This window comes from Pseudorca crassidens, chromosome 2, assembly GCF_039906515.1.
Source record: "Pseudorca crassidens isolate mPseCra1 chromosome 2, mPseCra1.hap1, whole genome shotgun sequence".
NCBI lineage: Eukaryota > Metazoa > Chordata > Mammalia > Artiodactyla > Delphinidae > Pseudorca > Pseudorca crassidens.
Genome location: NC_090297.1, coordinates 127,858,044 through 127,874,823, shown reverse-complemented (window position 1 = coordinate 127,874,823; position 16,780 = coordinate 127,858,044). Strand labels below are relative to the sequence as shown.

Sequence of the window (16,780 nt, the reverse complement as noted above, 5' to 3'; positions counted from 1 at the left end):
GCTCATGCACAGACAGGTCAGCAGGAGTGGCTGCCATTTGTAATAATTTAATACTGTCACCTTTCATTCACCTAGCATTTTTGTTTTTAAATGAGGTATTTTTTCATATACAAATGTTGCTAAAAACTGAAGTCGTCCCTCCCAATACTAATATAAATACTAAGTCATTTAAAAGCCATCTGAAATACATGGCATTTTTCTCGGTCAGCAGAGTATGAAGTGTACTATATGATGCCCACTCCAGGAACTAATAAGGTATTTAGGCCTCAGAGACTGATGGGGTTTGAATTTTTATTTCCCTTTGAGTAATCTTCTTCTTATTTTTTCTCCCTGTCTGGATGTTAATTATCACTTCTCATTGTCTTTAGCAGTAGCTTTCTCCAATTTATCCTGTATTTTACTTCTAATTTGCTAAGCAGTAGAAAGAAAAATTAAGGTTTTTAGAGTTCTCCACAATAAGTGTAAACAGGCTCAAGGTGAGCGCCTGAGTAAACTGCATGAGCTCTGGTTCCTATTTTGGGTCCTAAAAGTTTTATTCTTAGCAACAGTATTGCTCACTTTCTGGTTGGTAATGGTGTTTCTAATAGCTGAGGTTGCTGAATAAACTCCAGATAACGAAATATTACTATATCTGAGAATCTCAGCTTTACCAACTAATACTCTTTATTCCCTGAACCCATACATTTATTTCCTAAATGTATTAATAAGCTTTTTTGGGTGTGTACTTGACTTTATATGTCATATCTCGGAGAGTAATGTTTATAGTCAACAAAATTCAACAAATTCTGCAAACTGAAACCTTTCTTCTTGATAAAACTCTCCCATTGATTTTTTTCAGAAAGAACCTTTCTGGAATTACAGTCATGTCATGAAATTTTCTTCTGTATTGGACACACTAAATTAATCAAATCAAATATTTTTTCTCAGGATGAAGGAGTGAAGTTAGAAAAGTTAAAGAAAATGGTTATGAAATGTTAAAAAATTACAGAGCTATAAGATAAAATTAGATGGTCAAGGAAAGATCAAAGCAAAAGAGATATTGTTGATTAATGGTACAAATACTGACCACTTAAGCACAAACTCATAGATCTTAGTGGAGTTTCTTTTGCCTCCTGTACTTGAAAAATGTCCAGGAGGCTTGAGAGGAAAGGTTTCCTTGGGAAGGTGCATTTCAGTTTAACCTCTTCTACTAAGTCTCATTATTACTAAGCAGGCGCTCAGTTTTTGAAAGTGTAATTAGAGATACTTTATAGGCACAGTTATGAAACTAAACCAATCTCTACCAGCTCTTTAATTTGAGTAAACAAGTAAGTCCTTTTCCTGCAGAAAGGCTACCTGCTACCATGACCACCTGAAATGTTTCAGTAATTTCCTGCTGGGAAAAATCCTCCTATAATTTCCTTTTCACTTATGACCATGCAAAAACACCTGCGCTTTCACTAGCATACTGCTCATTTTCATTTGAAATGGCCATATTTGTTTAACTTATGTCCTGGATTTGAACCTAAATCATTTTCTCCTTTGATGTGAAGTTTCCAGAGGCCAGAGGTCATGTCCACTTGAGCTGTTTCATAGAGTGTTTAGCAGGGTGTTGCCTTCAATTATGTTCTCAATGTTCTTTTGTTTATCTGCTGGAACCTGCTATTCCTCCCGCAAGGCTAACCTTGGTGAAGTCTTCTCTGACCTACCTTTCCCTATCTTGATGCTTCTGTAGAATCTCAACATATTTCTAGAATTAGGTTTATATGCTTATTGCAACTGATTAGAAATGGGCTGTGTCTCACTTATCTTCATTTTCTTGTGGTGTCTAGCTCAGGGCTTGTCATTCAGCCACTGAATGTTTGACAAAATGAATAAATGAAAGTTACTCCTAGAAGTAAGAAACAACTTATGAATACTTGTGATAACCATTGATCTTTACATTATATTAAGGGGTTTTTTTTTGTTTTAGTAAATCATTGCTCTTGCAAAAAAAAAAAAGCTACAATGGCATGTAGGATTTAGACTCTTGGAAACTCTACCTACAGGGTATTTGACTGCTCAGTTGTTCAGCAGATGTTTGGAATAAATAGTAAATCATAGGCTCTTCCTCAGGGAGTTTGACAATTAGTCACATAACCTATAGAAATATATTCTTAGCATTTAAGCAGTTACAGGAGGGGCAAGAGAGTTGGCCAGAATTTGAACTTGAAAAAGGGAAACTCTACCAGAGGCTTAATAATGGGATGGACTTAATTAGGGGATTTTATTTGAAAAAAGTGGATCTTAAATGACAATCGCAGTGAGGGGCAGAGTACAGTGTGGCATGGTGGGTTGGAAATTGTTTCATGCATGTGTGATAGGTTTGACCAAGGGTTGTAGCCAAGACAGAAAGGAATGCAAACTGAGTTCTCTTCTGATCCTTTTGTTCTTGGCTTAAATGTCATTCCTCAGCACTTCCTGACCATCCTATAGTTTCCAACCACCACTCCTCATGGCTTCATAGTTTTATGTATTTCATAGCACTTAACTCTGTTTGCCATTATGTATTTATTTACTAGATTATTGCCTGTGTCCTCCAGTAGATTGCAGATTTCTTGAGTGCAGAGACGACATATTCTGTATTTATTATGTATATTCATCATTGTATAATGTGGTTAGAAGGCAGTGAATAAATATTTATTAAGGGCTTCCCTGGTGGCGCAGTGATTGAGGGTCCGCCTGCCGATGCAGGGGATGCGGGTTCGTGCCCCCGTCCGGGGGCATCCCGCATGCCGCGGAGCGGCTGGGCCCGTGGGCCATGGCTGCTGAGCCTGCGCGTCTGGAGCCTGTGCTCCACAACGGGAGGCCCGCGTGCCGCAAAAAAATAAAATAAAAATATTTATTAAATAGTAGACAAACAAATGAATGACTGAAAAGTACCTACACAAGGATGTTTAGCCAGGTTAGCGTACAGACCAGGTCAAGGTAAGTGGGTCCAATGAGGCCAGAAATGCAATCTTTTGAGGCATTTGTCAGAGGTTTATATTTGAGGCAGCAAGTTTACACAGAAGTCAAAAGATGTGGATTCTAGCTCCAATTGCCAGTATGTATAATCATTAATCACTAAACTTCTCTAAGCCTCAGTTTTCTCATCTATGACACAGGAGACTCAGACTAGGTGATCTATAACATGCTTTCCACTTATGCATTGCATGTGTTATTTATTGAGCATGTACTATGTGGACTGTATTATGCTGCATGATTTTTAAAAACTCAAAACCTATTATTCATAGTGGAAGATGAATGGGATAAGAGAAGTATGCAAGTGGTTTTACCACAGCATCCCATTTATGTGGAAAAAATGAGGCAAAATTTTGTAAGTCAGACTCTGAGAATATATTATCAGAGCCTGAAAATACAATAATGTGGTCAAAGCAGGGGCAAATATGATTTTAACTGTGACACATAAAATGTGAAAGTCATAAGAGAATGAAGGTCTATAATGAGGTTAAAGAAACTAGAAATTAAGTGATGAGGTGGAATGGAGGAGTTCAATGATGGAGACAGAGAATAGAAAGATTGAAATACTCTGATGGAACAGCAACTTCTCATTAATCTCCACCCCAATCTTTGGACCATGCTGATGGGACACAACAAGGTCAACGGTAATGGGCAATTGCACATAGAAGGCAAGGCAGGAGACCAGAAAAGTGTAACTTTCTGCTATGTGCCAGGTCTTTTGTTTGTCTTGTTTACCACTGTATCCCAGAACTCGGCGTTGCCTTTGGCTCATAATATTTTTTTCAAATAAATAAATCAGGAGAACCTATCCATTATGAGCACTTTTTTAAAAAAAATAAATTTATTTATTTTTTGTTTTATTTATTTTTGGCTGTGTTGGGTCCTCGTTGCTGCGCGCGGTCTCTCCCTAGCTTCTGCGAGCAGGGGCCACTCCCCACTGCGGTGCGCGAGTCTCTCACCACGGCGCCCCCCCCCCCCCGGCGCCCCCCCCCCCCGCCCCGCTACGGAGCTCAGGCTCCAGGCGCGCAGGCCTCAGCAGCCGTGTCACACAGGCCCAGCAGCTGTGGCTCGCGGGCCCCAGAGCGCAGGCTCAGCAGTTCTGGCGCACTGGCGCAGCTGCTTCGCAGCACGTGGGATCTTCCCGGACCAGGGCCGGAACCCGCGTCCCCTGCCTTTGCAGGCGGACTCCCAACCACTGCGCCACTAGGGAAGCCCCCCATTATGAGCACTTTAACGGAGTCCCTAAGGCATTGACTAGGCACTGCACACCTGTGTGGTGAATTAATGATAAAAAGAAAAAGAAAGATAAAATTTCCATCATGTTCTCTTAAAATAATTATAACATCTTTAAAATATGCTTGGTTTCAGGTTAAAGTAACCCATATATGTACTGAGTAATTAAAAATCCTAGAGTGTGTCAACCCTTGACTGATGGTAATTACAACAGCTTGCTTAGGTAACTACAATAGCATAACTGGCCATTATTTCAGGGAATAAAAAACAACCCTAAAAAGTGTGTTCAAATGCTTCACTGTCTCGGTCTTAGAATGTTTAAGTAAAGATTACAGTGTTTTGGTGTTTTGTTGTGTTTTTTTTAATGTGTCAGTGTCATAGATTATGAAAGCTTATGATTACTAACTTCTTCACTATTTATATATAAATAATTTTACTTATAAAAAAAAGTCTGTCAACCCTACTGGAAGAAATGAGCATCATCTTATTTCTAAAGCAATAATCCCCCAATAATCTCTATAGAAAGCAATTCAAGAGAAGCATTAAGTTGTTCAGTGTGAATTTTCTTAATAAGTAATGCTAAGATGTTTGCCAACTTCAACACCAGAAAAACATTTAAGGTTTACTGTTAAGGTTCATTTCATTGGTCTAGGTCCTAACCATTCAGAGTTTCCAAAGACATTCACCTCATAAGACAGTTTATTTTGGGCCAAGCAGAGTTATTTGTTTTGTACCAAATTTTCCTCTGTTACTTTGTGCAGTGATGGGCTTCATTAAGTTACCCATTACATTGCAATGGAGCATCTTGCATCACTTAGTGTTTATTGAAACACTGTTGTGTGTGGGCGGCTCATGGTTACGATAGAAAAGCTATGTTTCTGCTTCCAAATCAAAGGGAAAGATGTAATACTTGACGTTGCATTTGTAGCTGTAGGGATGGACCGTTTGCAGTATTTTGGACAATGACAAATTTTGTAAGAAAGTCAAACGGTCACTTGGGGTGGGACGCATGGTGGGGGAGCAACTGGCAACACTGATAAGAGAGAAGAATGGTCAGCTGTCTTATTGTTTTGTTCGATTCTCTTCTAAGAATGGAAGAACTAAATTCTCATCTGCTCTTCTTTGGGTTAACTGGTTCTTGGTATTCATGACGGGAGACTGTCTTAACAGGGGTGCATCAGAATGGGGGTGAGGATGGAAGCTACCTTTCTTCTAGCTCCCTGCTTCCTGGTAATCAGCATAAGACTGATTACTGAAATGGCTTGGTCTTTCTGCCCCTGCCCTTATTCCTCTTCAAGATGGGAAGTGGGATTTATCTATCTGGCAAGTATGTGAGCCAGCCTGGGTCTATGTAGCTCAGGCTCTGTCCTTTCCTGTGCTTAAAACAAGATATCATGACTCCCAGGCCAGGATTCTTTCTATTGGGCAGTTATGTTGGCATGTTCTAAGGCTATGGTCCTCAAACTGGACAGTGCATCAGAATTCCCCAGAGGACTTGTTAAAACACAGGTTTCTAGGTCCCACACAGAATTTTTAAAGGGGTGAGATATTTCTAGCAAGTTCCCAGATTATGCTGATGCTGCTGGTCCTGGGATTGTGCTTTGAAAACTGTTCTAAGACATAATAAATGATTTTGTCCTTGCTTCATTAGCAATTCATTTCACTTGCCAGGTAAAGTAAAAGCAAAAAGAGAAAGTGCTGGAAAAAAATCTTAAGAAAGATGAAGAAATGGTTGTAGAAATACTTTGATACCTTTGGAAATTAGACTCAAGCATGGGTCAGTTTTAGGTTTATTTTATAAAGACAAAGATATTATGCTATGGTAGTTTTCTTGTTAGTCATCACCAGAAGAATAACTACTTGTTTAGGGAAGCTTGTATTTGCTCATGAAAATGGCAGTAGGTATAGAAACTAAGCACATCTAACCATGCATTCCAAACTCTCATCTTTGGAGAGGGTATGATTGAAATCCAACCTAGTTAGCTAGGTGGACCCAAATTTAAAAAAAAAAAAAAAAAAGGAAAACCCTCAAAAAAATATTCAAAGATTGATACTTCTAGGGGAATGCTATCTGCCTAAGAGGATAGTTATTTGCATAAAAAAAAGGATATGCAATAGGCTTCATTTATACTGTAAGTTCTACTTATTAGATATAGGTGAAGCTTTAAGATATAACTGTCTCAAAATTTAATTTACAGATAATTGCATTTAGGATCATGAGAGAGGTATACATCTCAGGTTACTAGGAGCCATGAGAATCTAATACCAACTTGCACATCTTTATTTATTTTTTTTGGCGGTACGCGGGCCTCTCACTGTTGTGGCCTCTCCCGCTGCGGAGCACAGGCTCCGGACGCGCAGGCCCAGCGGCCATGGCTCACGGGCCCAGCCGCTCTGCGGCATGTGGGATCTTCCCAGACCGGGGCACGAACCCATGTCCCCTGCATCAGCAGGCGGATTCTCAGCCACTGGGCCACCAGGGAAGCCGTTGCACAACTTTTTAATTTTATTGATGAAACAGATCCCCCCCCCCGCCCAAAATGAAGGTTTTTCTCTACCTAAGCACAAGAAGTAAGGCACCTCCTTTTTGAGGGCTACATTGGACGAATTTCTTAGAAAACAAAAGAGAAAAAAAGCAAAAACTGCTTCTGAGTTTTCTAAAATTGTGAAGAGAGCCTCCCACAGTGCACTCTGCTGCGTTCGGCTCTAGAGTGGCTCCAGGCAAAAATGGCTCTGGTGGCGTCAGAATCAGTTGAGTTGGGAGATGCCCATAGTATCTCCTTCCCAGGAACTGAAACGCCTTTCTTCTCCACGACCCTTTTGAATTATTTAATCCTTGCATCATTTTTCAAAGTTTAAGGCATCTGAACAACGTTATAAACTTTCCTAAAACCTGAGATTACTCCTTACCCTGCCTGCAGCCTTCCACAGCACCTGCAGGGGGCAGTGTCCCAACCAGAAGTTCAAGAACATGAATGAGTGAACATCCCCAAGGATAAATCAGACAGGAGCACACCTCCCGGTGAAATGGAAAGGTAACTAACTATGACCCAGGACTTCCTCTTGCTAATGTCTGCTCTAAGAGAACAGGTTATGGGACACAGCATTTTAAATGTCAGCATTGTGTTGTGCTTTGCTTCTTGATTTGAGCATTTATTCAAAAAACAGGTTTTACACATCTAAAAAATCTAAGGCTAATAAGTTCAGAAAAATGCTATAAACAGTCATGATTTCGTCCACATGGAAGATAATATTTTGTAATTTATTATCAAAAATACTATAGGATGCTATCCAGCGTATTTTTGGCCTTTTAGCTTTAGTAACAGAATAAGCCGATACTGTCCAAGAATAGTTTACAGTAGATGTTGGAAAGAACAGAGAACTTGGAGTCCATTTAAAGGATTCAAAAAATTCTCTAATATGATTCTTGCTACATTTTAGAGCCAGCATTTCTTTCCCCTGTGAAAATGAACACACGATTTTATAATGTATGCTATTGGGAAAGTATGAATCAATTGATAGACTTTGAAATAAGAACATAAGGAGAAAAACAGTCCACAGTTTTTATTTGATGATGCAAACATATAGTATACTGTATAACTTAGTCTCTGAGATAAGTGCTAATATAACCTACCTTGCCACACTTTCCTTACTTTATTTTAAATATCTGACTTGGATTTCACCCGTAAGGATGGTACTGATAAACCCACTTCTGTGGCTGCAGCAAAAAGGCAGCTTAAGGGATGATTTACCCACATTAAATCTGCTCAGTTTATGAGCCGTAAAAAGAATTAGCCAGGCAAGGTTTTCAACAGAACAGAACAAGAGAGAAAGTGTGTTTAAATTGTTCCTTAAAATACACTAAATATTGGGCTAATTCTAAAAGTAAACTTTGATTAAACACCAAACATCAACACATTTTGTTTTCTTTCATTACCTCAATAAGCCCTGTTTATGTGCTAGGTGCTGTACTAAGAGTTAGAGGTACAGAAGTAAAGACAGTCGCTGCCCAGGAGTTTCTACTTGAGCTGGGAAGAGAGACAAGTAAACAGTGTCCACAGTTGGGTAAGTGCTACGGCAGGATTATGCCTCAAGAGTTTCAGGGACACCTGGAGTCTTAGCCTGGGGATGGAAAGAGGTTGGAGGATTGGAAGGACTTGAAGAAAACAAAACAAGTTGAGGGGACTGGCATTCCAGGAATAGGAGATAGTATGTATGAAGGGAAAAAAAGCTAGAAAAAGTACTGTCAGTTTGAGAAATCAAGTATTGTCATATTCTTTAGCACAAGTGGCAAAATTACTTGTTTTGCTCCAAGTCCTAATTCATAAAACAAATAACTTTTGGAGGGCTTTTAGTTGTTTTAAAATATGATTCCTAAAAAGCATTACTTCTGAGATTAATTTTTATATTTTAGCTTCTGTACTGTATCACTGACGACAGATAAGTTGGGTAGAGAAAAAGACTAAAAGGTATGCAGAGAAGCAGAAGGTAAGAGGAATACAGTGATGAGAAAACTACATAGAGAGAGAGGATGTGGCTTTTAAAGAGATTTACACACACATGGCTATTGAAAGAAGTTAGGCAGTGTCCCCTCGGAAGACTTTCTCTCTCTCTGTCTCTCTCTCCCCCTCCTTCCCTTCCTCCCTTCTCTCTCCCTCTCTCTCTCTTTTTCAAGAAATGCCCAAAGAGATCTAAGAACTTACATGCTGTATGTAGAAACCTACTCCCATTGATGGTAGCTGGGGTAAAACTATTTCTAACCCTCTTCATCTTCTTCTGTCCTCTTCTCCCTGCCCTTCCCCTCACTCCCACCCCAGGCACCAGGGGAAGGGGTTGGCCAACTCAGACATCTGGGGGAAGGAGGAGAAGTTGGGAAGGAGGTGCTAAGGACTAGCTACTGGGAGAGGCAAACTTCTACTTCTGAGATGCATATTCCTTTGTCATCTCAAGTCAGGGAGAAGAAGCAAAACAAGCAAGGATGGGGAGGGAAAAGGCAACACTGGATCTCTATAAGAAAGTGTAAAATTCATTTCTGCTTTGGAAAGGTGGAAAAGACCTTTTGCCCCTTTCTGATAGAGAGCAAGAAGCTTTCGGGCATGATATCTGACTTGAGGCCTTATCTCAAAGAGGGTAAATATGTAATTAGGAATACTGATGCAAAAGTTAACTTTCCAATTCCTCTTATTTTTGTAAGAACAACAACAAGAAAAAACTGAGCACAGGGAATTTGAAGACTTACAGAAGATTTACGTTGTGCCATTGTTTCATTTCTGCCTGACCTGTGATACCCGGTGAATTAAAAGGCCAGTTTTAAATGCACCATGTGGTATTTTTCCGGTCACTCGTATCAGTCAGAGTGGAGAAAATGGAGACGAGTTACTGTTTACTAATTAGAATCCCAGTGATTAAAAAAAAAAAAATTCCAGCAGGAGGAGCTCTAACATGCCTTAGAGTTCAAATTTTAAAAACAAAAAAGTTGAAAGCAAACAGAAAAACAGAGAGGCGGTGTGCCTTGCAAGCTGCCATGTCAGTGAACAAATATGTGACCGAGTCCAATTAAATGCTTAGTGCGAAGCCAAGTGATGATACTGGTGGAGACAGAACGGCCCACATTTTCTCCCTTCCACGAGTCTCCTCGTCCTGATGCAGTTAAACTGGGAACGGATCTGCGGTGTTAGCTCTTACAAAAGAGGGAGCAAAAGGCTGCTTTCTGGGCAAGTCTAGAAGTTATTGTTTTTCTCTTGAAGTGTCATATTGTTGCTAAATGAGTCTTTGATGCCGGCTCAAAAACCGCATTTTAGAATGAAATTTTTCATTGGTGTTCGAAGGCACTACAAAAACTCCTGTATGTTCGTCTCCTTTACTCAGTGGCTTGTTGGGTGTTTTTTTAAAATGAGGGAAATGCTGTGTTTGTAAAAACTGGTGCTAAAAGGGCAAGGAATCATATGTCCCCTGGGCCATGTAAAGAGTCTGCAGAAAGAATCAGAGCTTTCTAACACACTCACATACATCAACTGGAATACAAAAAATTTACTCAGGAAAACAGTGAGAAGTATATGAATTTAACAGTTACCGGATTTTTAGGGTAAGCCTTTCCATTTTGGACAGTGTTGTGGGAGAGGAATAGACGAGTGGGCGTACAGTATGATCAGAATTACTTAACCTGAAGGAAAGTTTCAACCAATCCCTTTTAATCGCTCGCCAACAAGAAGTCAAACTTTTTGTTTTACACCTTAGTGGTATGCCCACGTTTAAAAATTTTATACAAGCTCCTACAGAAAATTTAACTGGACCAATTCAGACCGAAAGTCACTAAATAAAGCGAGTCTAGACGGAAAAATCTATGAAAACCATATGTCTTTTAGGCATCTGGCTTACAAAAACTGCCATCATCTTGGAGAAATAGTTCACAAAATATGCTTTTAGGAAAACACGACTGTAACGACCATGGGAGCTGTGCTTAAGAAGATGGCTGGACTTGGAGAGAGTAAAGCCAGAATGTTTACAAATGAAAGGCTCTCATTTCTACATATATCTGTCTGTAAACATCACTGAGAGGATGGACAAAGGCAGGTATAATTTATATTTCCACTATTCTAGAAGGGATCAAAAAAGTTTACAGTTTTGTTCCTCCACATCACCACAGAATGTTAGACCAAGGGACCTCAAAGCAACTCTATTCTCACTCACAGAAAACTGTTTTGAATAATGTTGTACATGGATGAGGCCAAAGAACCAGAACATTTTCTTCTGATTATTACCTCATCCTGCTGGCCTGCCAAACACAGCTAGAAGGCAGGTGTCAGACAGAAGTAACCAAAGGAAGACTGTCCTGTATAACTGGGTGTAGGGCCCAACTGACAGACAAGGGGAATCAGAAGGACTGGGGTACAAAGCAGGAGTGCAATGAGAATGCAGTAAAAAGAAATGTCCTAAAACCTTGCCTTGCCGATTTAACATTGCTTTCTGGACTGGAGACAACGGTCAGTGCTACCTTCCTTATTCTAGCTTCATGTTTTTGTACCTCAAAATGCACTTTAGTAAGTGGTATGAAATCTATAGACAAAAATAGAAAAGTTAACTCTAATGATAAAAATGACATCATTTTGACAGAAACCTGAAGAGTCTCCGGAGACTGTGAAAGTATTTGTAAATTGCAAAGATTCCTTGGGACCATCAAGAATATTTTGCTGAGACTTCTTGCTCTACAGGGAAGGGAACAACACAGTAACAATGGTCATTGGTATGAGTGCCCCATGTGTTGTTCACACACCTAGAAGACTGGATAAACACTATATATCAAATAGAAAAGGTCCCGGGTTGAAGGAGGCGAGTACAGTAAAAAAAAAAAGAGGGAAATCTACAAGGTGGCATCAATTACACACCAAAGTTTTAAGCAAAAGCAAGAAACACGATTTCAACATGTTTATTCAAAGATACGGTGCTTTAAAATGAGTTTTCAAATACTCATTAGTTTTCGAGTATTAAGATGGTAATGGGGTAGAGTGTTTGAAATATTAAAACAAATCAAGCAATCATATCAGCAACCCTCATTACAGATCCCTAAACTGAACTGTAGAGCATTTAAGTAGGTTAATCAAATTCTACTGATGAATCACAGGGATTTTTATGGTCCATTAATTTCAGTCCTGAGTATTCTGATACTACTATTGTTAGAGCTAAAACTGTGAGTTTGCTTTCTTTTAAGGGCTATGTACAGTATGGATTTTATTGTGACCTTAGACCCAGATACATGCAGGGAAATTAGTGCAGTGGTTTCTCTAGTTAACACATTTACTAATGTTTCCTTAATTTTCCACCCCAAGAGGCAATAATTAATGTAGAATTGGCCTCACATGAAGTTTTATTATTTTAGTTATTAAAATATTTTCCAATACTACTAAGAAGCAAGAAGAAATTCTAGTTGTTTTAAAAATAAGTAGGCGTTTTCCTCAGTTTTTATAGCTTTCCTCCATGAATGGTGGTCTAAAGGCAAAGCAGTGTGCAGACTTTCTGGCGGAGACCCTTGAACACGAGACTAGGAGATTTATTTGAGGGAAAAACTTCATTCACTTTTAAAACTGGCTTTGAGAATAATCCTAATACAAAGTTAAAAAAATACACGTGGTTCAGAATATATCTTACATAATTATCCATTCCCAAGTGGAATAATTCCATTTTAGGTTCTTGGGCTGCAAAATACCTTGGAAAAGGCTTTCCTGTCTCCTACTCTCATAAAAGGTCTCATTCTAGATGAATGCAAAATTCACTGAAATTTAGATAAGGCTGATCATGAAAATCAGAAACCTAATACAGGTAGTATTTACATGGTGGAGGCAACTGGCATATTTGTTTGTAAAATAAGATTATTTTCCAAATCATATTCAAAGCCACCTGAGGTCTCCTTTCTCTTGGATTTCAACATTGCCACAGAAGCTTGGGGATTCACTTGTGGTGGTATATCTAGTTGGTGGTTATCTAGCCTTTAGCTTATTCTCTGTCTCAGTTGGTTCATTAGCCTTTCTACAAAAAACAAAACAAAACAAACAAAAAAAATAGGAAAGGGATGAAGCATATTTCTAAATTTTATATTAACTTGCATATTTACTGGGTTCCCATAATAGCAGCAAGAACAGTATTATCCTGTTTTTCAGTGTTTAAACTCATCCCAATGGGGGAAAATGCTGACGTCACAAAGATCTGGAATTCTCCACGTGTCTGAGCAATTAAAATCAAGAAGGTCTGGCCTTGTCATTGACCATGAATGATTGAGAATTTTGCTATTTGCCATTTTGATTAAGGATTTTTTTCCTGATCCTTGGATGGAATGTGTTCTTTCTAGAATTCATGTGAGCAGATAATTTTGACTGGAAAACAGGAGTGGACATTTCCTGGTGTTCATGGGAATGGTTAAAAAATAATTTCAGAAATTAGAGCACTTGTTATTTGCAGGTTTGCCTATCATGTGGCTCTGACGCCTGAAAAGTAGCCAGAAAGAAAAGAAAGTACTGTGCCATGATGAGGCTGCCTCAGTTCCTTGTGGCTTTGGACTTTGCCCTCTGTAGGAATTCTACTTCTGGTCAGAGTTGCCATATGATCTAAACTTCACCTAAATACCGGTAATGTGGCATCAGGACACATGCAGATTCTTGCAAACCCAATGCATTTCCAACACCCCGGCCCCCTGGTCCCCTGCATTTAAAAATACTGGCCAGACCAAAAGTGTAATATTCTTTGGGAAACAGCATTGGGTAAGCCAGGTGGATTTCATTTGGCAACTAAAGGGTGTAAATATGTGTTTAGATTCAGAGGTTCCCCTAGACAAGGTTACAATATGTTGGCTAGAGTAAGCTAAAGGTTTTAACATTGTGCATTTAAAAATTCTATGTTTAAGCAGCAGTAAAGTTATGACAAGCAGACAAAAGCCGTCAAACCCTCAGTTAAATCCTCAACTCCTTTCTCATTCTGCTGGAGGGAGGCATGTAAAGCACATTCTGAGAGAAAGATGCAGCAGTTACGTTTTCATGTTTAATTTCCTGGCTATCGGCTAAAGCAGCTCCGGTAAGCTAAATTTCACTTCTAATTTCTCCTCGTAGCTGATAAGCCAGAGGGAGGAAGAGGCATCCAGCAGCTCATTCTTGGAGTTTGCTGCTTATATAAAATTTAGAGGTGAAAGAGCCATGGATCATGTTGTGCCATGAATCTCTCAAGTCATTGAAAAACATGCCATCTGACCACAACTGCCTGAAAATGAAGATTTTCCCTGTAAAATCATTCTTTTCTTACAGTGAGGGAGACAAAAGAGGGCAGTGATGAAACAGAAGTACTAGCTTGTGTGCGTCTGCAAGACTGTGGGTCTGCTTACACTGTGTAGAATTCTTTTCTCTGAGCTGACATCAACTTATATATAGGAACATTCAGCAGATTCCAACTGGTGACAGTTTGCTGCTGAGTGGCTGCAGGAAGAATAACAATTATTGGCCGTGCGTTTTTCACTGGTCAGTGGCTCTTGTGCCAGACTCCCGTCTTGGCTGTCTTCCTCAATCAGGTGAAACCAGGGGCAGGATTAGGTACCCTGAAACTCAGAAAGGCTTTCCCTACACTGTTGAAGCTTAGCAATTTAGAGTGCCAAATGAGAACAATGACAGAGCTATTTGCTATTCTTGGTCGTGGGACATGGAAGCAGTTGTTCCCTTAACTCAAGGCCAGTTAGCACGGGGCTGGTATGGTATATGCTATATTGTTATATTTACTGCCCTGCTGCCTGTCTGCATTTCTGCTGTTTGTACTTTGCCTCATGCAGATCCTTTCTTATTTTCCGTTTTCTTGTACCCTCCTGCACCATCAGAAGTTTGGAAAAGTGAGATAAGGGGCACATTGAAAACTGAAAGACAATCTGAAATCTACCTTGACACATCTGCAAAGCTCCCAAATTCCTGGGCTTTGCCTAAACAGACTGCCAGTCATTCTGGACTGTGGCGGGAGGCAGATGTTTGTGTAAAGTAGACTCAAGTTTGCTATACCCAAGAAGGAAACCACCAGGCTAATTTTACTTCCACTTGAACCAGAATGAAACCAAGACCTGAAGAATGAAAACCTTTGACATTAACCATTGATTCACTTCAGTGAATTATTATGTTACAACCAGAATCACTGTGGCATTTGAATGATTTTGATGAAATATCTAATTGTGGGGCTCAGATTAAATTGGACGCTTTTCTTTAGTGAGCGTCTTGTGGCCAAATTCCCATTTTCATTACAATATGTTAAGCATCGTGACAACTCATGTTAAACCTGCAACAAATTATTAATTACATTTGGGGTTTCTGTAACTAATTTTGTTACATAGTAGCCTCATGAGATGCCTTAAATATTAAGAGTCAGAAAGAACGCCTCAAAGTTGTTTCTATTCTCAGCAATTATACTTTGTAAAAATCCTTGCTTGACTTTTAAATCCAGTTGCTAAATATAAAAACTGTTCCCTGAAAAATCAGAACACCTAATCATATTTTTATTTGTTTGTTCTTTAAAGGAGAAGGATGTCGAGGAAAATAGAAAGCTCATGGCTGAAATCAGAAATCACAAGATGAATTCATCACTTGTCCAAAGACACTCAGCTGCTAAAAGAAGTCGTACTCTTAGAGGGCTGTTGAGGAGGAAGTAAGTCAGGGTGTTTCCAGTACATGACTGCTGGGGAGTCAGACAGGCTAGTCCCACAAGTCGCTTAACTGTCCGTGAACCCTGAGCCCACAACTTCAAGGCTCGGCAGCTTCGTCCTTCATGGCACCAAACCTTGATATTAGGGATGCAAAGACACACTCATAAGAATCATGGGTTTGCTCTTACTCAAAATTCGGGGGACTGGCTGAAAACAAAACAGGGAGACCTTATCTCTAGCTGAAAGGGATTCTGTGTTAACTGTCAATTAAATCAACATATAAAATACGTAAAAGAGATATGGTACAGAAGAGCATCAGGGTCAAACATTTAAAACCAGATTAAGCTAAACTGTAGAGAACCAAATGGCTTTTACCTCTGTAAAAAAAAGAACATGAGTGCATGGATTGTCTCTTCACGTAGAGAAACTGATGTACCTTTTGCCATGATTGGTTGAGTAGTAAATTACTGAGAATGTGGGGCTGTGATGAGACTCTCAAAGTGTGCATGTAAAGTCAGGGAAACTTCGTAAGTCATGCAAGGAGCATAAGTGGGAGGCCCTGGGATAATCTCTTGATGCTATTCCAGGGTTGTCTCTGCAGTGCAGGGACCCCAGTTTCACCATGGGCCTCACCAGAGAGTCTTTCTGTGGAGCATTTCTTGGTTTCCATGCTGTGTTTCTGTCATGTGAATGAGCTGGAGTAAAAGCTAAGTCCTTTCCTCTGATTCACTTTTGTCATTTTTAAAAGACACCATCAGACTTGGTGACAGGGGTGGTTAAAAGAAAGGACTTCTATTTTTCAAAAAAAAAATTTTTTTTAAATAGAAGACTGGATGATGAGGTAAATGAAGTTTGCTTTTCCTTGGATAGAGACCCTTCCTCCTACCCTTATCCCCTTTTGACCGTTGCAAAATAGCCTAGTCCAAGGCAAGGGGAGAAGACAAATGAGTGAAATAATGCCAGAGTCGGCTGTTGCCAGGAAAAACACACTCTGATTCAGTTAATTTGTTCTGTTAATGTCAAAGGTTGTGATTCCCAATTAGCTAATTTTAAGAAGCTGTAACCGAAAATAGCTACATCAGCCCTAAAGTTAGTGTTTGGTGAAGATTAGGATCTTCAAGTAAGAGAATAGGGCCCCTAAAGAGGTACTGATGTCTGTTTAAGATCATGTTGCTCAACAAGGACACGACTGGCTGGGATTTTCCAACTGGGTTTCAGACGCTTCAGAGAAGTTGATAGAGGTGAGAGGGGAGGGGACACACCAAACATTCCGGCAACAGAGAATGTTCCACAAATCAGATTTGCGTAGTTAACTTTCTAATGGCAGAAGCATACATGCTGGTGAGGCTCTTTGGGATAGAGATGCTCCCCTAGTTCAGGAGGAGTTAATTAAAACAGGCATGTAGT

At 39.7% G+C, this 16,780-nt stretch overlaps 1 protein-coding gene and 1 long non-coding RNA gene across 10 annotated transcripts in view; one reads left to right on the top strand and one right to left on the bottom strand.

Moving 5' to 3' along the window:
• The window catches only part of DNM3 (dynamin 3), a 570,760-nt gene that overhangs the window by 9,604 nt on the left and 544,376 nt on the right, over positions 1-16,780 (bottom strand). For 2 of the 9 annotated variants that reach the window (XM_067728645.1, XM_067728646.1), the window contains one exon: positions 15,206-15,507. The exons of 5 other annotated variants lie outside the window; for them this stretch is intronic. In XM_067728645.1, coding sequence (XP_067584746.1) covers positions 15,295-15,507 — 213 coding nt within the window. In that variant the 3' untranslated portion in view covers positions 15,206-15,294. Of the gene's footprint in view, positions 1-15,205; positions 15,508-16,780 lie in introns of those variants that run through there. 2 more of the 9 variants (XM_067728652.1, XM_067728653.1) reach the window with 1 other exon arrangement.
• On the top strand, positions 7,138-15,375 carry LOC137219700 (uncharacterized). Its single transcript, XR_010941212.1, has 3 exons — positions 7,138-7,250; positions 8,179-8,280; positions 15,248-15,375. It is a non-coding gene; the product is annotated as an uncharacterized lncRNA (long non-coding RNA).